General features: G+C 35.9%; 1 protein-coding gene across 1 annotated transcript; it reads right to left on the bottom strand.

Moving 5' to 3' along the window:
- Nucleotides 1–1,502: 1,502 nt before the first annotated feature.
- Nucleotides 1,503–25,030, bottom strand: RASSF8 (Ras association domain family member 8). The gene is made up of 5 exons (XM_010379844.2): nucleotides 24,963–25,030; nucleotides 17,772–17,939; nucleotides 8,980–9,869; nucleotides 6,641–6,785; nucleotides 1,503–5,653 (listed from the first exon to the last, which is right to left on the bottom strand). Exons 2-5 carry the CDS (start codon nucleotides 17,872–17,874, stop codon nucleotides 5,532–5,534), a joined length of 1,260 nt encoding a protein of 419 aa, XP_010378146.1. The 5' UTR covers nucleotides 17,875–17,939; nucleotides 24,963–25,030; the 3' UTR covers nucleotides 1,503–5,531.

The raw sequence follows: 25,030 nt of genomic DNA, 5'->3' as shown, positions 1-25,030 counted from the left end.
CCTGTAATCCCAGCTACTCAGGAGGCTGAGGCAGGAGAATCGCTTGAACCCAGGAGGCGGAGGTTGCAGTGAGCCGAGATTGGGCTATTGTACTCCAGCCTGGGCAACAATGCGAGACTCCATCTCAAAAAAAAAAGAGCGTAAACCTCCTTAGAGAACAAATATATGCTTCTCAGTCCAGTGTCCGGACAAAAACGGGCTCACTAAATGTCTGTGGAAAGCATAAACACATCCTGCATATTTATGCCCATTTTATAGGATTCCACTGATCTTTCCTAATAGACACAGCACACATATGTGGAGTGGGCAGTGACTGAAGTTAACAGTAGTTCCTGTTTCTTGCTCTGCCATTAACAAAACATGATTTTAGAGGACAGAATGGATAATTAAAAATTTTAAAGTCCCCCAAATTAGGGCTTATTGGTATTTTGAATGACTTTTTCTCATTTCATCTTTGTTTTTATAACGTACTATTATTCCCATATATATAGAGTGAGACTTTTTTTCAGAGCAAGACTCTCTCTCTCTATATATATATATAGATGGGAAATTGTTTCTTCTATGTGGCCTTAAAGAAAGTTGAAATTACAAGGAAATTTACTTTGGCTCAATAAATACTACTTTGGCTAAATATACATATAGAGTCTCCCTCTTGTCGCCCAGGTTGGAATGCAGTGGCGTGATCTTGGCTCACTCCAACCTCCGCTTCCCGGGTTCAAGTGGTTCTCCTGCCTCAGCCTCCTGAGTAGCTGGGACTACAGGCGCCCGCCACCACACCTGGCTATTTTTTTTTTTCACTTTTAGTAGAGACGGGAGTTCGCCACGTTGGTCAGGCTGGTCTCAAACTCCTGACCTCAAATCATCTGCCTACCTTGGTCTCCCAAAGTGCTGGGATTATAGGCGTGAGCCACCGTGCCTGGTCCCCACGTGTAATTTCTAAGTAAACGTTTAACTTCTTATAAAAATATTCCTATGAAAATGAGTTTATATACTTCCACATTAAGAAGTGGTTAAAATGCAGAAACTGGGCACTGTAAAGCTCATGCGTCTCTCCCATGGAATATAGAAAAGTGCCTTGCAGTCTGAAACATCTAGGTTAAAATGCTGTGTCAGTTACTTAGGGGTTGTGATTTAGGAGCAGTTCCTTGGATGGCTGTGAATGTTAAAAGTGTGACAAGTACCCCATATTGCATTTGGCATATGGTAGGGGCTGAAATGTTCGTTCTCTTCCTCTCACTTATGGTTTTAGGGAAATCTGGGAATGCAGAGGTTCATTAAGCTATCATTTCTTCTTTCACTTTTGAAATAAAAGGCATATTAGTTTCTTAATTCAGTTTTACTTTAATAAGCCACCTTTTGAGCAATAGATGACTCTTTAAGTATATGTGAAAAATGTAATTATGTGCAGTCATATGTGCCCCTATTGTCTCCAGTATCTTTTAAAGGAAGTAAAATTGTATTTTAAAATATAAAGGATGTAAGAAACAAACTGACAACGGTAATGTCCCAATGAATCCTGAACATTTATTATTTGGGAGAATATCCAATATTGATTCTTTGTTTTCCAGCTCATAATGATCAGAAAATATACATTTGAAATGAAAGTCAAAGAAAAGAATAATTACATATAATACATATTACAGATTTATTTGTACATAAGCAAAGCAGTACTAAAAGCATATTTCTGTGCTCACAATTAGTGAACATGGCAATTTTCTGTTTAAAGCTGCAGCAACTCAAATCCTCCCAGGGTCAATAAAGAAAAACATATTGAGAAATACATTTAGGGCTATCACCATGTCTGGCTGTAAATCTATTTTTTAATCTTTCCCCTCCCCCCTTATATATGTATATACTTTATTGCCTTTATATTTCTGCTGGTTTAATATAATTAGTATACTAAATAGTTTTCTGCATTTATTTGGTTTCTAAAAATATATAAAATGCATTGAAAAGAGCGCCCGCAGCTTTTAGGCAGTCACTGTCCTGGCATCGAAAGCTTATTCTGGAGATGTAAAGCAGCAATACTGAATAAATAGTGATTGTTTTGTCTTCTTGATACAGCTGATGGCCTTCACCCCAAACTTAAAAATACTGTAGCAAATAGTATAAACACGCAACTTAAAAAAAAAAAAAAAAAAAAACATAATATAAAAGTAACACTTACGAGCTAATTTTAACACAATATAAACCAATAAAGACAACTTTAGGTAGAACAGGGATGTGAACACAGCACGGGTATATAAATTAAGGCCCAATTTATCAAAGGCAATGCACAACAGGAACTGTCCATCTGCCCACGCACTTTGCATGCCTGAAATCGGAAGTTTTTGTCTTTTCTGTGTTATTTCCTTAATCCATTACAGTTCTGTGTTGGGAGATGTTCACAGAAATGGCTTCAAATGAACAGTATGTTTCTCTAAAGACCATTTTGCTCTTATTCACAGAGAAAATTTTCCTTTAATGCAAGTGTAAATTACATTTATGCTGTGGAAGCAAGTGCTTACATGTTCTCGTTATATACTGCTATACTTCCCATTTCACACCATAAATTCTATTTTTTTACTGTATTTATATAGTTTTTACTCTATCAGTCTTGCTGTAGCTCTTGTTTATGACTAATTTGAACTAAAGGAATTGATGGTTAGCTCATTGATGACTGGGAGAATTAAATAGGTAACTCCTATTAATACCAACTGAAGTCTCATATTATAAAAAAGTCCCTGTGCATCAAGACAAAAAAAAAAAAAACAAATGTTATCAAACCAAAATATCTCAGAAGGACAACCAAAGGACTATGGACACTATGTCTACAGGTGACACACTATGGGCCATTCTCTGAGGATGACAGACACTCAAAAGGTCAAATATACCAACGCTATTCCAAATTATTTCTTGGCAAGATAAAAAGATCTTTAAATGTATTTAATACTTATAGAAAATCACAAGTTGCAATATGTTTTTTTTTTTAAAAAAAAAAAACACAAAATATTGTAATCTAATTTAGTATTTAGAACCTGAATATTCCCCCCAGATGAAAATTTTATATTTGGCATTTTTGTATACCATTGCCCACTCCCCTCTGAAATGTGTCCAAGATGTGGCACTTATCTAACTCATTTGTATTTGCAATAGATAAAAATGATCACAAATATACTAAAGTATCTTCAGATGTTCCTATGAAAACGAGTTTTTTCCCGCTGATTATTAGAAAATATTCCTTAGATATGTGCTTCCAGAAGTAATATAACTAATTAAAAAGTACAGTTTCTCAATGTATTCATCATATTCACATTTCTACACTTTCCTCATCTAGGAAATTTTTAAAAATCTGTAATCAGGTCTATGAAGATTACTTGGCAGCTTGGAAATTCTGATGAAGTTGTCAGAGACGTTAAATGTGACACTATGCTGGGAACCCAAGACTACTGCAAGTTGCTAGGATGCTGCTTGTCCTTCTTTAAAGTTATTAGGTTAATTCTGATAACAATTTATAGTAAGTTGGATATTGACTGTTTTTCATGGTATGCTAAGGCATCTCTGAAACTTCTAATTGCAAAGTTTAATACTGCCTCCAGTTTAACATTTTGACTTAAATAAAATGTGATCAATTTATAAAATGTTTTTCTTTGTGAATAAGATCTTGATTTCTCTGAACAACAAAATGACTTTATACAGAATGAGTTATTTAGAAATAAGGCATATATTGGGCATATGTAAATCACTACTGTCACAAAAGCTATAAATTATTTTTTAATCATTCTAATTTTAAATATAGGTAGATAGAAAATAATTATTATAAATTGTAAGCAAATGTGTACAGGTTGTGGTTATTTAGGTAAAAATCATTTACTTCAGTTATTTGCAAAGTAACATAATGGCAAGATCACTTTGCTAACTCCAAGAACCCAAAGAAAATCCTATCTTCAGTTGAGGTCCGCCACTTAGCTGCACTAGAAAAGGCAACTCTGCATTATTACTTTCAGTTCTCTTGAAGCTTCTATACAGTCTCATAGCCATTCTTAAAATTTTTCATAGGAAACCTAAGTAGAGCAGCATTGTCAGCATTCATTAAACCAAAGTAAGTCAAATGTGTTAAAACATCCAAAGTTGCCTTCATGCATAAGACATATCTCTATTGTTACCACGGCATTACTATATGAATTCACTTTTATTTTGTTGCATGTAAATAATAGAGGATATAATTTCTTCAGAATTAAAACTACTTTAAATTTCAGATTAAAGTCTTAATTATACTGTACCAAATGTAACCAGAGGGAAAGTAAAAATGGCTAAGTGGTGTCTGACTGAATCTGTCTAAATATTACTTGTAAATCTTAGTTAAGTCACTACTCATGAAAAAGGTGTTGACTCATTTTTGGCTTTACAAATAAAAAAACATATGTACAAATGGAGATTAATGTCTTGTAAAAGTCAAGCCTAAAAATAAAAACATATGCTGAATTAGACTTTATTTTCTTGCTAAAAAGTACCTAGGGTTTAATCTCCTTTCCATCTAAGTGACTGGAAGAAAACACAAGGGTCCATAATACACAGAGTAAATGATGTGTGAGCAATACCTTACCCATGGTGTGTACACCAATAGATCATACACATGAAGCAATGTTCCTGAAGTAGACCAACCCTGCCCTCAGATACCTATAACTTATATGATAGATCAATTCTGAAGATCCGCGAGTGTAAATGATGAGACAGGGCAGAAACAAAACACATGATGTATCAGGAAACCCCATGCCTGTTTGGATACATACTTAACAATTACATTTTTGTTCAACAGTGTCTGAAACACTGCAAATGTTTTAGACATACAATTTACCTCATGAAAAATATCTTTTATGCTATGTGGCCACAAATATATTTGGAAATATTGTAAAGGAAAGACTAAATTCCAGATTTAAAAAACCCCTGAATTCTTTCACCTAATTAAGCACTGGCTAGGACAGTTTCACAAAACAAATGCAAGCGGCTTCCTCTGGAGTTAGTTTTGATGGTGGAGCACCCTAGGACACTTGTGTAGTGTAAATCAGCAATGCATGGATGGAGTCTGGCAACATGCACACAGTCATAATCACACAATATATAATGTAAGTCAGTCACAGGACAAGTCAATAAAAATATTAAAACATCAACATTCACACATTAATTGATTACATGAAATAAATTAAACTAAGCCAGTCACAAATTTCTCTTCACTCTAAGTCACGGTTTATTTATGTATACACACTATATAATACTTTCCTAAAGCTCTCAAAATACTACAAATAAAAACGAAGGCTTTGCATTACAGCTGCTGGACAAAAATACCAACACTGTTGATGTGTGAAAACACAGTTTCTTTGTTCTTTAGCATCAGTGCACAGGGTATGGCTCCAAGTGGTATGCAATTTAGGAGAGAAAAAACATACAGCGGCTTGTGGAATAGATCCTCTGTTCATCATTGGCACAAATCAGAAAGGAAGTTTACTGTCCTTGGTACCTCTTTTGGGTCTCCCCCCTAAAGACAGATAATGTCATACATATATGCCTTCAGGATTAAAACCAGATGAGATAGGATTCTGCAGAATGCGGAGATTACTGGGGAGCTGCCGAGATGAACCAGGTCGCTTCAGGGACCCAGACTGGAATGGTGCCTCTAAACAGGAAACAAAGAAAGCCACCTGATGAACTAGTCAACTTGGAGTACTCAGCAATATAATAAATTAGACTGCTTCCTGCCCCGAAAGAGAAAACTGCATAGCGCAATAATTGCAATCCCCTGTGTGCCCTGGACTGGGGGAGAAGAGGCTAAAACCTTCTCAGGTCTCTTTGATAAACTAGTTTTTGGTGATTTGAACAGTGAATGATCTTTACAAAAGGCAAATATTTTGCTTCTTTTTTTGGTTGCTCACACCATATGCATACACAGATTTGGAATTGTCTTTTAAATATCACTACAAATAAATAATAATTTTTAGAAGAAAAAGAAGGAAAAAGGGGCATAAGGAACAGAGCCAAAAATCAAATTAACAGACTATGACTCATATACTTCAGAAAAAAATTTTAATAAAGAAGCAGTTTAAAACTAATTATATGACATTTGGTGATTACATGCTCACCTAAGTAAATAAATAACCTAAATGTTACTGGTTTTCCTCTAGAAATGGGAAATAAGTTTAAAAAAAAAAAAGAATTTTTAAGTGTCCCACTTAAAAATTAGCTATGAATGTCAGGGTAATATTTTAACTGAATACAAGTAGTTTATTCAAAATTAAGCAGATGGCCAGGCATGCTGGTTCACGCCTGTCATCCCAGCACTTTGGGAAGCTGAGGCAGGCAGATCACTTGAGCTCAGGAGTTCGAGACCAGTCTGGGCAACATGGTGAAACTTCATCTCTACAAAAAAATACAAAAAAAGAAAAGCAGCCAGGTGTGGTGGCATGCACCTGTAGCCCCAGCTACCCAGGAGGCTGAGGTAGGAGGATCACCTGAGCCCAGGAGGTCAAGGCTGCAGTAAGCTGTAGTTATACCACTGGCGTTCCAGCCTGGGTGACACAGTGGGACACTGTCTCAAAAAGCAAAAACAAAAAAAGTTAAGCAGTGAGAATAAAGGGAAAATAAACCATATTTCTCAACATCTTACCCCTTTCAATGTCTGCATGTGAAGCCTCTATTTCAATGGGCTCCGCTGGCAAAACGGTAACTTTTGTCCCCGTCTGCTGGATAAACTGCTGGAGATTGACTTGCCGCAACTCCTTAGTCAACTGCTCCAGTTCCTGTTCTTTGTCCTAGACGGAAATTATTACTTTTTAAATTTGAGGATTCACTACTGGACCGTGCAAGACATCTTAGTGACAATCCTTCTACTACAGGGGTTAAATGTGGGGTATCTGCTTTCATAAAAGGACATGTAACAAATCTGGTTTACATTGACATGATGGGCTAAAGAGGTCACTTCCACTCTGTGGTGTAGGCCAAGATATAAGCCAAGAGAAAACAATAGTTTCATCAGTCTGTCCTCTTAAATGCGACGCTTTCCTCTGGAAAACCATTATGCACTCTTACGAAATAAATATGTCTATAAACTTTCATTAAAAAACAAAAACAAAAACGCGTTTCTCAGCCTGTAAACTCATTGGTGGAAAATAAAAAGAAAAAAACCCCACAGGTTTTTACCCATCTCTGTGTTATAGCAATCTTGCTAAGTTGGTCACAAATTTACATATTAACTACTTCACATTAACATATGACTACAAAGTTAACTGTAATTTGGTCCATGGATTTAGAGTTCTTGTTTTTTGTAAGCTGTTTCAATTTTCATGTGATACATTACTGAGATTTATCTTACAGCATAAGGAAAGCAAGATTCCCACAAGATTCTCACGATGGAATTCTTAAATCCTTGACAAAGATTAGAGAACTACAGAGCCTTAAAGGAGGAGATCAAGTTTGGACAGCTGGAAAGCTGTACAAGCAAGGAGGGGCATCCTATTATTTAAACAGCTTTTTATTTCTTTCTTTCCTCTACTGTATACAAGAAAAAGTATCCTGGCTCTACCCAAGCTGGGTGGGTCTCAAGGATTTGGTAGGGGTTGGGAAGAGATTAGAAGTGAATGGTTGTTTCCTCCATTTATTTGAGTGTAGGGGGTACTTGGGGACATATCAATATTTGATTATCAGACACTTTTCAGTGGGTTAAGAGGGATTTACTAGTAATGACTGTGTTTTAGTGTTTTCTGTAAGTGATATCAAAAGCAACACAACTTCCAATTGTACCTTTTTTTAAATGTCAAAATGAATCTCAATAGTAAAATACTGATAAATTAGAGGCTGCCAACCTTCTACTGCATGAGAAATTCTTGATTTTCAAAATGTGGGTGGTAGTTTTATCTCTTATTACAGATAGTCACGGAGAAAGGAGACCACATCAGTTCTTCCTAAAACCTCAGCTTTCTCTGATTGTGGAACTAACTGTTGATATTCTAAAGCAGCTCTTCTCAAACCTCACTGTACACAGCCACTACTTGGGCTCTTGTTTCAATGTAGATTCTGAATTTCTTACAAGTGTACCCTGAAGCTGCCTGGCATGGACTACACTTTGAATAGTAAGCTCTAAATCAGCCCAGTCCAACAGAACCTCCTCCAGTGGTGGAAATGTTCTGGGTCTGCATGGCCAGTACAGCAGCCACACGTGCTACTGGACACTTGAAATGTGACCATGTGTGACTAAAAACAGAATTTTAAATTATTTAATATTTTAACTGCCTTATTATTTAATCTTAACTTAAATTTAAATAGCCATATTGTAATCAATTGTGTCTCCTTCTCATCTCATCTGATAGAGACTGTTTGATACATCTTTGCAACTTTTGCAACATAATCACAAGGTCTTTTCAAGAATGGGTATCCAGGAAAAGTAAGTTGAGTGATTAGGGTTTAAGTGGCAAAATATAAATCTTCTTGTATGTGAACTAGAAAGGGGGAAAATCAGACAGAAATCTTCGTGCCTCTCTCAGGAAAGCAAAGGAGGGTACTCTGGAGAGGCGAGAAGAGAGGAGGGCTGTTTATGTGTCAGGAAAGAAGCTGGGACTGGCTGGCAACAATGGAGAAGTGACAGAGAAACAGTCAGCTAGCCACAACAATCCCTGGCCAACCAATCCGTGGACAGCTCTTTCAGCTCTGGTTTCCCTTTCTCTGAAAGGAAAAGGTGAGATTCACTATCTCATCATTAGTGTCCATTCCATCCCATTATCTAATGCTACAACTGCCACCGTAAGACAAGGCTCTTCCATGGAGAAGGATCCGCATGGCTACTGCTCTCATCTAAGCTGTCATAAGTCACAAGAATTCGACAAAACTTTTAAACAAGGCTGGGTTTCTAATTCTTTGAATATAAGGAAAAACTGACAATGATGAAAAGGAGATTCCAAGAAGGTATTATTTTAAATGGGCTAAACATTCTATTTACCAAAATGTGGTTACCTGTAAGCGTTTGGTGGCTTGTCCAAGAGATCTTTCCACAGCTTTAATGCCATTTTCCAACCTCAGACTCTGCTGGCCTTGAATGTCAATTTCCCCTTTGACCTTACCGATCTTTCCTTTAACCTCTTCCTCATTGACCTGTGCCTCCTGAACTTCCCGTTGCAATTTTTCTGCTTCAAGACCACTTTCCATAGTCCGGATCTGTGCCAAATAGTCCTTTAATTTGTTTTCGCATTCTGTTATTTTCTGTCTTATTTCTTGAAGTTGATCCTTCAGCTGTTTCTCATTTTCCTGTTCAATCTGTAATTCATTTTCCCAGAATTCTTCCTCCTCAATTTCTACATCGTTTCTTTTGATCTTTTGCTCTAGACGGACAATTTCCTCTTCAAGGTTGGAATTATACTTTTGCTCCCAAAATCGTATTTCTATTTCATTAGATTCCAGCTGTTTCTCAATGGATTGAAGCTTCTCTGTCTGCAGACGGATCAGCTTCTTCAACTCATCTGCTGTTGTTTTGCAGTTATTCAGCACCTTTTGCTTAAACTCAGTTTCTTTACCTTTTCCAAAAATGTCCATTAATCCTTTGGCACCTCCTGTAAATGTCAGTGATTTTCTTTTCGGTTCTCTCCTTTTGATTGATTTGTCGATCTGAGGCCTCAGTTTAGCTAAGGGGGGCAGACTCTGCCTGTATAAAGTTCTTTCAGGAATTCGAGCCACACTGTCTGAAGTGGGTCGCTCACTAAGCGATGGCCCGGTTCGTCGTAGAATGAGCTGCACATCACTAGCATACTGCCCCCATTTGTTTAAGGATATGATAGGATTTTCATGAGGTGCTAAGTGTCTTTCAGTATCTCTCCATTTCTCTATAAGGGTGTACCTTCCAGTTCGACCTATGTAAAAAAGGTAAGAATAAGTTGTCAAAATGGGATATGTAATAGTTTAAAAATGGAGTAAGAATGCCATTTGATGATTGCGTATTTTTGATTAGCATCAGAGGGTCAAGTTTTAGAGTCTAGTCCAGGTTGCCTTTAAAACCTTTACTTGAAGACACCAAACCCCTCACGACATGCAACAACATAAAATCAGAAGATGTGTATTGCACATACTCTTCAGGCTTGCTTAGAAATTCAACTTCATACTTTAAACCTGGGTGAGACCCTTATGCTCTTGCCAAATACCTGACTGCCTAGAACTTCTCATTTGGGGCAAGACTGAACAAAGTTTATTTTCTAGCTGAAACAAAGGACAATAGAATCGCCATGTGAAGCATGAGGGGCTGGTCCAGGAACGAGGTGGAAATGCAAAACTCAAAATACATTTCCACTGTGCAAATCCCTTGGATTTTTCCACCTCAGAACTTGGGAGGGCTGGAGGCCCCATTTCTCCTCCTCAAAGGAGACATGGGGACCAGTGAAGAACCTGTGACTCAGTAGCTGCCCAGGTCTCCTCTCCATCTCCATCTGAGTGCTCTACCAACCCGTTGCTCACACAGCTGGCATCTTCCTGGACACCCATGGCAAATAAAAAATCAGCTCGATGAAAAAACTCTTCAAACCAAATTCATATAAAAACAGGGGCCTGAAGAGAAGACTTGTTCAGTTTTGGTAATATGATAGTATCAAAGATTCTTCTAAAAAAAAAAAAAAAAAAAAAAAAACTCAGAGCAAAATATTATTAAAAACAAACCAGCGGGCTGGGTGCAGTGGCTCACGCCTGTAATCCCAGCATTTTGGGAGGCAAAGGTGGGCAGATTTCTTGAGCCCAGGAGTTCGAGACCAGCCTGGGCAACATCGCGAAACCCTGCCTCTACAAATAAAATATGAAAAAATTAGCTGGGCATGGTGCTGTGCGTCTGTAGTCCTAGCTACCTGAGAGGGTGAAATGGGGGAATCGCCTGATCCTGGGAGGTCAAGGCTTCAGTGAGCTGTATTGTGTTACTGCACTCCAGCCTGGCGACAGAGTAAGACTCTGTCAAAACAAAACCAAACAAAACAAAATACAATCACATATAAATTGAAAAATATACTGAATCTAATAATTATGAAAGTAAGATAAAGTTTCAGAAGAGTATGAGTGTAATGCCATAAGCTTGAACATGCTTAAATATTTTCATTTAAGGTGAGTGGGTCAGATGAATTATTTAAATTTTGTGAAAAGCGTACATAGTTAATTACAAAGAAAAAAAAAAAACCCAACGCTGCCATCCAGCAATTATACTTGTATAAACAGCTACTGATTTACCTTCCTGGCTTTCTTTTTTAAATTTCATGAGCTTCTGAGCCAACAGTAGTATTTTTTGCAATTACTGCATCAATAAATGGAAATCTAGATGTGTAAATATCAACACCCATGTATGCAATTCATAAGCAGCACATTAAAAAATGATTTCGCTATAAGCATATGGGTGTGTTCTCCTTTAGGGAGACCTGAATTTGGGGTGCAGCTGGAAGTTGGGGCTTTGAAGGCAAATAATCCTACGTGAGTTCCTTACTAGATAAGCAGCACAACTTCCCTTCTAAAATGCTTCGCAGATTCTGAGGGTTAGCACCTACCACATTGCCTGGCCCACAGCAGGCATTCAACACATGGTAGCTATTAAGACATTTTTCCTATAACAAAAGGGTTGACCACAGAATTCCTTTAAATAGTGACGTGTCATCACAATAATCTTTAATTAATTAATTAATTAATTTTTTCTTTTCCCCTCCCTTGCCCAACAACCTGACTTTCAAAAAGCAACTCTTCCAACTATGTAAAGCTAGACACAGTAGACGGGACAAGGGTTCTGGAGTAGAAAGGTTTGGGTTCAAATGTGGCTCTGCTTCCTACTGCGCTTACATGATCTGAACAATTAAATTTCCTTTAGCCTCAGTCTCCTCATCTGTGGAATAAGAGTAGTATTTCCTTATCTGACATGGTTGTTCTGAGAGTCACGTGAGAATGTAAAATATAAAAATGTTTGTGAAATTGAAAAGTGCTAGATATTATTTGTTTATCAAAATGCCCAGGCTAATAAGGGGGATGTAAAGGAAAACCTTAGCACAATAGATTAGCTTCTTGAAATAAAAAAATGTTTCCAATAATTTTCAGGTTAAAAATTACTCTAATTGCTCCCAAAGAAAAACCACGTGACACATCTGCAATGTTAAAACTGTCCCATGTGTACAAACTGCTTCAAAGGTCACAACACTCTGCCTATCAACTACTTTTAGGAATCTTACTCTTCTCTGAACCTCTGTGTCCTCCTTCAGTAACAGGAGGGGTTAGATAAACCGGTAGAGTTCTTTCCAATTCTATCAGCCCAGTGAAGTATCTTTAAAAGGAAAACTGAATCATCACATTATATGAACTAAACAAAAAATTTTAAAGATCCTAATTTATTCATAATTAAAAATAAATCTAGTTTTCCAGAGCTTACTGGTACTGCTACCCTCTGAGATTGTCTTAGTAGAAGATTATTTATAATTGCTTTTACTGCCAGTATTTGCTTTTGTTAAATTATGCACATTTAGTACTACTGGGCCAAAAATTCCATCCAGCAGTATAAAAAAGCTTTTTTTTTAAAAAAAAGGTAAATGAATAGATTTGATTTTATTATATAAATTGGGTTTTAAGTATTTTATATAGGAATTAAATTCCATAACTTGGCAGTGCTCTACAAATTCTATTTCCTTCATTTACACAGATTCTGATTCCTCCTGCAAAACTCCTTTTAGTGTATTTGACCACATGGATACATTTAGTTATACCTTGTGTACTATTTTGATGTAATCTTAAAATGAATAAAAAGGAATATCTATCTGTCTGTCTATCTATCTATGGCATTTGTAGTTTAAGCTGTATTTGCATTGTAAGACTGTGTGACACTGTCAAGTAATTTTGATCCAACATGGGGTAAAAAAATATTATACTTTTAAATACTGAAGCGACTGAGACTAATCCTAAGAATTGTTAAATTTATATACTGAAGAAACCCACACACAGATTTTAATGCATTAATGAAATCTTACTGAATGACTGATTGACATAAATTAAAAGAAAACAGGATAACAGCTTACTTTCACTTAAGAAAGCAGAATACACAACTATGAAGTAACATAAAATTTTTGAAAATACACACCAAAACTCAAACAAGGGTCACTCAGAAATTTATGCCCTGAATTCAACCATTTTTTAAGACTCCAACAATTTTTATAATTTTAGGAAATTTCTCCTTAGAATCATAAATCAAAATCATGATTTAAAAGTTACATCTTGCTATTTAGTTAACAAATATATATTGGACACCACATATTTGTCAGAAATAGTGCCAGGCTCCATAGAAATAGATTCTACTAAACACCTTCATCACCAACCCTCTGGAGTTTTCATTTTAACTGACATTTGATGTCTTCTTCAGTATCAAATCCTTCACACTCCAAAGATGAATATTGGACATTATTCAAAAGAACATGACAAAGAAATGGTACTAATCTCTTATTAATTTAATGCTAACATATTTTCAGGTTTCTGGACATATGAGAAACAATGTCAGTAACACCTGACTTATTCTTTATCTATGGAGGATAAGCTATTCAACAGCACTGAATTTTTCTGAGAGTAGATACTTTGCTTCTTGTCAACATTTTAATGAAAATTTTGTAAAATCTATTACGCAGACCAGGATTCTTATGCAAACTCTAGTAAACACAATTAGCTTTTTCCATGACTCAGAATTCTTACAGTGAGTGTTGATCTCTCACTGTAAGATCTCTGTAACAGAACTTACTTTATTATCTTATAGCCTGTAAAAGGCTTTTGATGCTTTTATATATATCATCTTAGTTAGTTCTGTGAGTTAAGCAATATAGATACTATGATCCTCATCTTACCAGTGAAGAATAAAAGCTTAAAGAATTTTAAGTAATTTTCTGATGACATTTAGTTATTTTTTACTATACTATTTAAGTTCTGAGTGAAACTACTAAAATAACTCTTACCTCACAGTATTTTTTAGAATGACAGTGATACAATAAGTTATCTGTGAATATACCTGTCAACCAGTTGTGCATTCAAACCATAGTTACATCATCCATAGTATATTTTCCCAGTGTGTTGATAAGGATATCATGTAATCATAGAATTACTGTCTACTTAGAATTATATGATAAGCTCACTACTACTAAACATAATAAAAACAGTTACAGAGTACCTGTGATTTCCTGGGCATTGTGCTGGTTACATTAAAAAATATATAAACCAAAATAAATGGAAGACACGTATCACTATAAACCAGAAGACTTTGGGAGCTGTTCGTTAACACAGCATAATCTAACCCATCTCAATTGATGCATGTTATGAATTAACATGTATTCACATTCATTAAAATAATATTCTACAGATGTGGAAAATACAGAAGCTAATTAAAATAAAAATCAGACTATTGTTATAAATATTAATATTGTAAATGAATATGTGGAAAATTAATTCACAATACAACAAATGAAAAATGAGACAATGAGACTCAAAACTACAAAAAGCATATGAAGAGTATAATTTATTAAAAGCTTGTCTATGGGTACACAAATAACATTGTTTATTGCTAGGAAGTAGACTCATGAGTGATTCTCTTACCGTCTTTGTGTTTTCTAAATTTCAAGATAATCTACAATAAATAATATGACTTTATAAACGTAGAAAACTAATCAATTTTTAAATATCTAAAATTGATATTTTACATGTGAAACTTCCTAAATGTGACAACATAAAATACATATTCCTTTCCTTGTCTTCTCAAGGACACCAAATATCAAAGTACTGTGGATCAGAAATCCTTTCCCTCAATCTCCTTGACTTCTTTCTCTTCCTTCTTTCCTCTCTCATTTTTTGTTAGCTGGACTTTTATTTCTGTGTTAAGCTCTAAGCTGCCTGAGGGCAGAAATACATCCTTGTCATATTTTTGGTTTGGGATATTGTAAAAGCAAATGCATTTTCGCCACTGTAACTTGAGACAGATGATCTGTCAAAGGCTTTCTGTTTCACTTAGATTTGAGAAGCAGTTTAGACTCTGAAAAAATATATATTTCTGAGACATTTTACAGGGGAAACAAAGTAGAACATTTAAATTGGGAATGCTTCAGAAAGCTCAGGGTGTACAGTGACAAACTGAGTGCACTCTTGCAGGGCAGTTGAACCACTTCATGACAAGAGGTTTCAACTAAGGTTTCACTTTTAGTTATTCTGTCATCATTTCAGCATGTGTCCCACATCCATCAGCTAAATCTAATCTGTCAAGGTTGTCAGATTAGTGTAGAAAAGATTTCTTCCTATAGTAGTAGATAAATTCAACATCTTTCATCAAACTATGTTGTTTTTAGCTCTTTGCTAATTCAATTTGATTGATTAGTAGCATGAAGAAAATGTTAGCTGTCATGTATATATTTGCAGGTTGACACCTTGTGTGCATATTTTCATAGTAAGTCATTTTGATAGTTTCTATGGTTTCCTAAAAATAATTTTAACTATCCAGAAAACAACCAATAACTCCTAATCAAGAATACTGTGTGTGTGTGTGTGTGTGTGTGTGTGTGTGTGTAGTGCCCCTATAAGGCAAAGACGTGCACTTAAACCTAAGAAACCAGTCTACAAGTTGCTTCACTATAGATTCCTGACAGCCACCTGTGGTTCTGTTCATCAGTCCATGCTCTACTAATAATCCAGCTAGCCACTTACTGTGTTAGGCCTTGGAAGTTCTGGGGTTGCTTTTCAGAGAGGCAATTTTCTCTAATTAACAAGCCCTCACCACAGAAACCAGAACCCACAGCTTTCGGCTACTTGCCAGTGGAGTCATCTCTAGATGAATTCTGAATTCAATGAAGTATTTATGATACAGAAAGAGTTGTCTGGCCAAGTTTGGAGGAATATCATAAAACATTTGTATTCAAGTTGTCAACTTTTCAAAACAGCTCCTGGATTGAGTTATTGAGAAAGTGAAAGTGGGAGGGTAAATGAGTTAAAATGTCTTTTTGGCTTGTTCACAAGTAAGTATACTCTGTAGTCCCAGGGGGCAAGCACATACATAGTACCTCTGGGCCTTTTCCCCTTGAAATTCTGGGTAAAAAGTGTGATTATGGACAGATGCAGCTTATAGCACTACTCAACTACTTTGACTTTTGCAAAAAACTACTCTTTCTTTTTTTAGTACTGTTCATGGCTTAATTCCCAAATATAACAAGGAAAGCCAGGTTTGACAATTAATAAATTGTCAAATTTAGTATTCTTCCCCAAGTAAACTTAGTATTTTTCACTAAGAGAAAAAAAAGCTGTATATTTTAATTCACATAAATTAAGTGAAGCTCTTAATAGGGACAATTACTAAATAAGCTTGAAGAATATGAAAAAATTAAATGCCTTAATTTTCTCCTCCTTAATAATTAAACTTAAGTCTACATATATATGATTCCCAAATGCAAAAAGAGTTTCACTGGATGTGAAAGCTCAGAATTTTCACCATTGCTGCAATATATTCGTGTGTGATAGTGTTTAAGGAAAAATCAAAAGATGTCACTATTAGAAGAAAGTCTCTGTCTTGTATAGGGCACTGTAAGCCTCTGACGGTGCATCTGCCACATCACAGGTGGCACAATCTTCTCTACCAAATGCTAAAGTGCCTTGGCAACAGTATGACTCATTTCAATGCTGAGCTAATTGACATGCTTCCAATATAAACTGGCAAGACATAAAATCAACTTTTGATAAGGAGCTCAGAGACAAAGAGGCCCTGAGCACTTAGCATGGTGCTGGTCACACAGCTTCCTCTTAATACATGTTTGTTAAATGAAAGATTTAAGATGCAAATATAAACTTGGACCCATATTGCTGGTTTTACTGATGCAGGTGTTCACGCCCTCTTCATTTAAGGCAACTAAACATACATAAACTATGATGAAGATAAGCTTAAAATAAACAAGAAGAAAGGGTAAAACATGGTAGGAGAATAACATGAAGCCAAGAGCTGTGCTTCATCTTCACTGTATAATAAGATTTTATTTTATTTTTAATTTTATTTTATTGATTGATTGAGACCAAGTTTCGCTCTGTCACCCAAGCTGTAGTGCAGCGGCATGATCCCGGCTCACTGCAACCTCCGTCTCCTGGGTTCAAGAAATTCTTCTTTCTCCGTCTATAACTAGGATTACAGGTGCGTGCCACCACGCCCGGCTAATTTTTGTAGTTTTATTAAAGACGGGTTTGACCATGTTTGCCAGGCTGGTCTTGAACTCCTGACCTCAAGTGATCTGCCTGCCTCAGTCTCCCAAAGTGCTAGGATTACAGGCATGAGCCACCGTGCCCGGCCAATCATAAGATTTTAAAAGTATACATTATCTTTCCAGTGAAGAACGATATTATTTCATTTGTTGTATTTTCTAAAAGTATGGAGAAATAAACAGTAAGTGGGATTTTTCCTAATGACGGATTCTGGGAACCAAGAATCTAAATTCTTAATCTGGGTCTAAATTTTGGCTCAAGGAAACATCTGTAGTTTCAGAAGTCATTGTTTGGGCTGAACAACAGGAGAGAAGAAGGCAGTGTAGGTGCTAACTCAGGGTTAGTAAAATCTAGGGGTGTCAGAGAAGCATCATTATCACAGATTTACCTAAACACTGGCAAACTGTAATAAGTACAAGTGTGCCTGTGAGACTTATTATGGAACCAAATGAACAAAATCCATTAGAAATCTATATTTAAAACAAACATATACAATGAAAGGAAGCATAATGTACTTTTCTCAGATACCCACAGAGTTCACTTACCTATTGCTTGAGCTAAGGCTATGACAACCTCCTGGCAAGTTGTGACTTCAGTGACTCCACAAACAATCCTCTGAACTCCATCCACCCATACTTTAAGTTCCATGGTGCAGCAGCCAGTCACTCAAGGGCCCTGAGAGTGGTCATCAGGGTGTTAGGTCATGTCTCTAGCTGCAGGAACACGGAGTGAAGAAGGTTGAGTCTGTGGAGTCAGCTAAAAAAGGGCAAAAAATCACTTGTAGTAAAATGAATCAACATTTCTTCTAGTAAGCATGTAAGTATTACACAAAACCAATTTTAACATATCATAATCTTACTGAAGTACACAGGCTTATTTTACAGAAATGAATTAAGCAACACAAATGTAACTACAGTCACCTATCATGACACTGTTTCATGTTACAACTATTTTTTATAAAAATTTTAATCATGAACTCTTGCTCCATTAGGTTAAAAATTCCTATTTAGTTGCCAAGCCCTATTTGTGTTGTTTATCTGTCCTGTTTTTTCTTTTTGGATTATTTCATTAGGGTAATTTCTGAGGCAAAAATAAAGAAAAAAAGTTTGTCATTTTAGGAATTATCAATAAAATTGAACCAATTTGCAGTGCTTTGCCAATACTGAGTATTAATAAATTTAAGAACAGTTGTTAAGGTATCTTACTCAGTTCACATTCCTGATTAAGAAAAGAAAGAAAGAAACTGCTACCTGCCTGCCTTCCTAATATTTTTTTTCCCATATTATGTCACTCTCTCATGTATGATGTCTTGACAACTGTTTTTAATGTGTCCCTTGCCTCCCTCTCCTCACAGGACAAAGAGTGTCTTCCCCGCTGAAATGCCAACACTAAGCACAGCATGAGGACAGGTGAGTAAAAATCTTAGTTGAAGGAAACGAATTCCTTTGACGACCAACAATATCCTCATGTATGAACTGTTTATCCTTTTCTCACTTAACTGGGTTTGACAGTTTTCTTAAATTACAAGTTATTCAAAAATTATAAACACTAACCCTTTGTTCTACTTGCTGTGTTTACCCAGTATTTGATTTTGCATTGGCTGCATTATATGCCAAGCAGAAATTTTTACTTTGTCATATAGTCATATTCTTTATTTCCTATATTGATAAGAATGTTACTCGCCTGCTAAAAATGATCACAATTCTTTTTCCTGTGGGTTTAAAAAAATCTCAACTCTTCCTATGTAAATTCTCTAATCAATCTACTATTTTTTGTTTGTCCACTGTTTTGTGGTCTTCCCACATCTTTGTTGTTTTTACAAAAGAATGTTAAAATTCAGGAGATGCAATAAACATTGATTTAATTAAGAGAACATTTGGATTTGTTTATAGGTTTACAGTGGCACTGGTATTACAGAATTAATGGCTTATTTAAAAGCTTATTTTAAAAACACTAAAAATTTTTCTTATAAAACAGTAGTTACTACAAACAGTGGCTTAGTCTCTTGTGCATTCTTTTAAAAGATCTAAGACAGTTCTAGGCCATCTGGTCACCTGGATACAAGAGTCACAACACATGCAAGGGGAAGGAGAATAAACCTAATTACTTTCTCCAGAGAAGGTACACAAATCCTTTTTGTCATCCTAAAAACAAGGAAGGCCTGCCTGAACATTAATCTCTTAGCAAGTTGCTTTAGCTCCCGGCATACGACACAGCATAGGTTTCATTACCCCCATATGAAGAAAGAAGGGGCCACCTTGCCAATGACAAGCTGAATCCATAACCGTGTTCCTCAGTTATTAGGGCCTGCGAGATGTTAAAGTTACTGGGGATAAAAGGCTTCCAAAGTTAAAGAAATGTAAGAAAGCCAGTAAATAAAGTTAAACAAGTTCATTTACAGCTAGACTTCTCTGGAGACTTTAATAGGCTGGTGTGCACTCTAAATTTCAAAGGAGAGTTTTATATGCTGCCCAATCTAGAGAATGTTTAAGAAAACAGAAAAGTTCTGACTTGTTTCCTCTTCTGCGAGGCATTCTATTTACTAAAAATAGAATATGTTTTATTCTTTCTTGGGATAAAATTAAGGTATCAAAAATGGCCAAAGATTAATATATTGCTTTATTAAATTTTTGTGAAAGCTGGATTAAAGTCTATGTAAAGTGCCTCATTATTCATTAAAAGATCTCAAACTTGGGAAATCAAGCAAGAAAGGGTACAGATCTCATTAAAGTCCCCCTGCCACCAAGAAACCCATCATTTAAAATGATCCTATGGGACTTTTTTTTTTTTTTCAATTGTGAAAGAAAACATAAGCTCTATCCTTTTAACACATTTTTAAGTACATGATACAGTATTATTAACTATAGGCACCATGTTGGACAGCAGATCTCTAGAACTTACTCATTTTGTGTAACTGAAACTTTAGACCCCTTCAACAAGCAACTGCCCATTTCGCCCTGTCTGCAGCCCCCAACAACTTCCATTCCATTCTCCGTTTCTATAAATCTGATGTTAGGTATCTCACAGAAGTTTTACACTCCTTTTTATACTTTAGCATACTGCCACATATTTTCCTATCTGAATTATCATTGTTTCACTTTGAACTTTTAATCATATATTGAATCACTAATTCAACATAGTATTGGAAATTCAGGCCAAGGCAATCAGGCAAGAGAAAGAAATAAAGCGTAGTCAAATGGGAAGAGAGGAAGTCAAATTGTCTTTCTTTGCAGATGACAAGATTCAACATCTGGAAAACCCCATCGTCTCAGCTCAAAAGCTTCTTAAGATGATAAGCAACTTCAGTCAAGTCTCAAGATACAAAATCAATTTGCAAAAATCAACAGCATTCCTACACACCAATAACAGGCCAGCAGAGAGCCAAATTATGAATGAGCTCCCATTCATAATTGTTACACAGAGAAGAAAATAACCAGGAATACAGCTAACAAGGGAAGTGAAGGACCTCTTCAAGGAGGACTACAAGCCACTGTTAAAGGTAATCAAAGACGATACAAACAAATGGAAAAACATTCCATACTCATGAATAGGAAGAATCAATATCATGAAAATGGCCATTCTGCCCAAAGTAATTTATAGATTCAATGCTATTCCCATTAAACTACCACATTCTTCACAGAACTAGAATAAACTATTTAAAAATTCATATGGAACCAAAAAAGAACCCGAATAGCCAAGACAATCCTAAGCAAAAAGAACAAAGTTGGAGTCATCACGCTACCCAACTTCAAACTATACTACAAGGCGACAGTAACCAAAACAGCATGGTACTTATAGTAAAACAGACTCATAGACCAATGGAACAGAATACAGAACTCAGAAATGAGACCGCACACCTACAACCAACTGATCTTCAACATACATGACAAAAACAAGCAATGGGGAAAGGATTCCCTATTTAATACATGGTGCTGGGTGAATTGGCTAGCCATATGCAGAAAATTGAAACTGGACCCCTTCCTTACACCTTATACAAAAATTGACTTAAGATGGATTAAAGACTTAAATGTAAACCCCAAAACTATAAAAGCCCTAGAAGAAAATCTAGGCAATATCACTGAGGACATAGACATGGGCAGAGATTTCATGAAAAATGCCAAAAACAGTTGCAACAAAAGCAAAAATTGACAAACGGGATCCAACTAAAGATCCTTTGCACCGCAAAAGAAACTATCATCAGAGTCAAAAGACAACCTATGGAATGGGAGAAACATTTTGCAATCTATCCATCTGACAAAGGTCTAATATCCCGAGTCTATGAGGAATTTAAACAAATTTACAAGAACAAAAAACAACCCCATTAAAAAGTGGGCAAAGGACATGAACAGACACTTCTCAAAAGAAAACATAGATGCAGCCAACAAACATATGAAAAAAGCTCGACATCACTGATCATTAGAGAAATGCAAATCAAAACCACAATGAGATACTTAAAAGTTCAGAAATAACAGATGCTGGCAAGGTTGTGGAGAAAAAGGAACATTTTTACATTGTTGGTGAGAGTGTAAATTAGTTCAACCACTGTGGAAGACGTGTGGTAATTCCTCAAAGATCTAGATGTGGAAATACCATTTGACCCAGCAATCCCATTATCCCAAAGGAATATAAATCACTCTATTATAAAGATACATGCACATGTATGCTCACTGCAGCACTATTCACAATAGCAAAGACATGGAATCAACCCAAATGTCCATCAATGGTAGACTGGATAAAGAAAATGTAGCACATGCACAACATGGAATACTATGTAGCCATAAAAAGAACAAGATCATGTCCCTTGCAGGGACATGGATGGAGCTAGAAGCCTATTATCCTGAGCAAACTAATACAGGAACAGAAAAACAAATACTGCATGTTCTCACTTACAAGTGGGAGCTGAATGATGAGAACACATGGATACATGGAGCGAGGACAACATACACTGGGGCTTGGTGTGGGGTGGGGAGGGAGAGTATCAGAAAGAATAGCTCGTGGTTGCTGGGCTTAATACTTAGGTGATGGGTTGATCTGTGTAGTAAATCACCATGGCACACATTTACCTAGGTAACAAACCTGCACATCCAGCTCATATATCCCAGAACTTAAAAATTGAAAAAAAAAGAAAAAAGAAAAATAGAAAAGCAAGCTTAAACTATGAAAAAAATCATGGCACTATTCATGAAGTCATCCGAGGAGCCCATCTCTCCATCTTCCCAGCAGAAGCCCCCAGGACCCCCCTCTAGGAGCTGTAACCCTGATCTTTCCTTTATATCAACTCCAACAGTTCTATGTCCAGCCCCCGAACTAGACCACAGAAGAAAACGGAAGTCCTACAATGTAGGTGCGTGTGGTGGATCGGTCATCGTTCAGACTAAAGACCTAGGCAGCAAAAGGACATTCCAATTGGAATTTGGAATATATTTTTCCATAGAAACAGTGATGCAGGTAGAATGAAGGTTCTACTGCAAAGGTTTCAATATAGTTCAGTTATTGTTTTCATTATGAGGTTTCTAGATGCAAGTCACTATTATTTTAATAATTTTTACAATGAAGCACTAGGCTTATTCACTAACATGCTATCAGGGAGTATTCTTTAGCTAAGAACCATTTATTGTCATAATATCCTTCTGGAATTGAGCATTTGCATCTGTGGAAACATATTACCTCAAGATCAATGCTTTCTTAAAGGAATTACAGCCATTCTTCATTATTTGCAGATTCTATATTTGTGAAACCTGCCTAGTTGCTAAAATTTTGTTTGCAATCCCAAAATCACTATCTGTGGTGCTTTCAGGGTTATTTGTGGATATGCATAGAGTGTGAAAGTTTTGAGCTGCCTGACACACACACTCCCAGCTGAGACTGAACAAGGTGACGTTGTCTTTGTGTTTCAGCTCTCATACTGTCAACATGTGTCCTTTCTCAGTCTACTTGGTGCCATGTTTTTTGTGAGTTTTGTTGGTGGGATTTCACCATTTAAAATGGTCCCCAAGCATAGTGCTGAAGTGGTGTCCAGGGTTTCTGAGGCAAGAAGGCTGTGATGTGACTCATGGGGAAAAAATACGTATTATGTAAGCTTTGTTTAGGCATGAGTTACAGTGCTGTTGGGTGTGGCTTCAACATTAATGAATCAATAAGCACTCAGTTGAGTTTCTTATTCAAAGCCCATCTCCAGATAGTTTATTGACAATTACATTTTTCTCAACCATATGCAATGTTAAAGCTCTCTGACTTTGAAACAGAGACTTCTCTCATACCCAGAGGTGTTAACAGTGCATACAACAGTATTGGAAATCTTTTGGAAGTACAATATTTTGTAGAATAACTAAAGAATAGCATTTATTTCTGAATTAACAATTTGGGTAAATTTTGGCCTGTCAATATTTATATTTATTGCATATTAAATATAAATATAAATGTTTATATTTAATGTTTATTAAATAAGTTATCTTTAAACAGAAAAAAACACATAAAGCAAAGTTATGTATTGATGGGTTACCAAAAAATGTTGTGACCAGAAACTCCCTGAAAACTAACAGGAATATTCATTATTAAATTGAGTAAGCTCATATTCTTTCTTCTACTATTTATTACCCTCAGGTGCCAGCATTCACACAAGCCCAATGATTTAACACTCTCAAACATTACACACTTAAGTATCCAACAATTGTGGAAATAAATGGCACAAGGGCTTATTATATGCTAGGCACTGTGCACCATGTTTCATTTATTCCTCACCACATAATTCATCAAGTTAGATAGGATTAGTCTCATTTCAACATGAGACACGTGAGTCTCAGAGAGCTTAAATAACTTTTTCCAGTGTCAAAAAAATCTAGTAATTTGGGACACATATTTGAAATTTGGCTGAATACAGGAACTAAAGAATAAATAAGGCTAGGATTCCCCAAAAGGATTCACTGCACCCAATAAATGTTTTTTTAAAAATGTCCTAAACCACCCTAAGAAATCTTATCTTTAATCACCTGGAAACTGGTTTTTGTGAATAAAAAACAATCAGACAATATACACAAATTTGTCATTTCAAGAGAAAGAAAAGAGGTGCTAAACCATGCTAAAAAAAAAAAAAAAAAAACTGCAAAGAATTAATTAATTCAAAGAATCAATTAATTCAAAGAATCTATGAAAAACACATGCCAGCAAAATGAGTATCTGATGCTCAGGTTCCTTTTTCAGCATCAATGAATTATTCCTTCAGTTTTGGAAAATCACATCCAGCTTTATTTCTACAGAATTCTAAATAAAATATGTCTGAACATACACATTAATTTTAACTCCTGTCTTAAATACAAAGCAAAATTTCTTGGAGATTTCCTGCATTTTCATTAAATTCACACTATTAAAATATATGTTCTGGAATAAGCCATTTTGTTTGAGGCAATATTGATTAGTGGAAACAAGATGCACCAAGGTTCAAATCCCGAGTCTACTACTTCTTGTGTGATTTGAGTCACGATGCATATTTTTCCAGGTGGCATTTGTAAGAAATGGAATGAAATAATGTCTTTTCAAATTGTACGTTATCTAGCACAGGGCTTGGCACACAGTTTGAATTCAAGACTTAGGTCTGGGTACGGAAGTGAAAGTTCTAACTTAAAAAGTATAAACTTTTTTATGGAAGGACAAATCAATAGCAATGCAAATTTTCAGAAACATTTATACTAATAAGAGCATCTGAAAATAAAGACATTTTAGGTTATTAATCCACATACCTAAGAGCAGCAGCACATTCAAAAATTGTAAGTAGATATTAGAAATGGTAATTCATATTTTAAGATTT

This window comes from Rhinopithecus roxellana, chromosome 10 (assembly GCF_007565055.1).
Source record: "Rhinopithecus roxellana isolate Shanxi Qingling chromosome 10, ASM756505v1, whole genome shotgun sequence".
Classification (NCBI taxonomy): domain Eukaryota; kingdom Metazoa; phylum Chordata; class Mammalia; order Primates; family Cercopithecidae; genus Rhinopithecus; species Rhinopithecus roxellana.
Note: the sequence above shows the minus strand (reverse complement) of the source record. Positions and strands in the feature narration are given on the sequence as shown.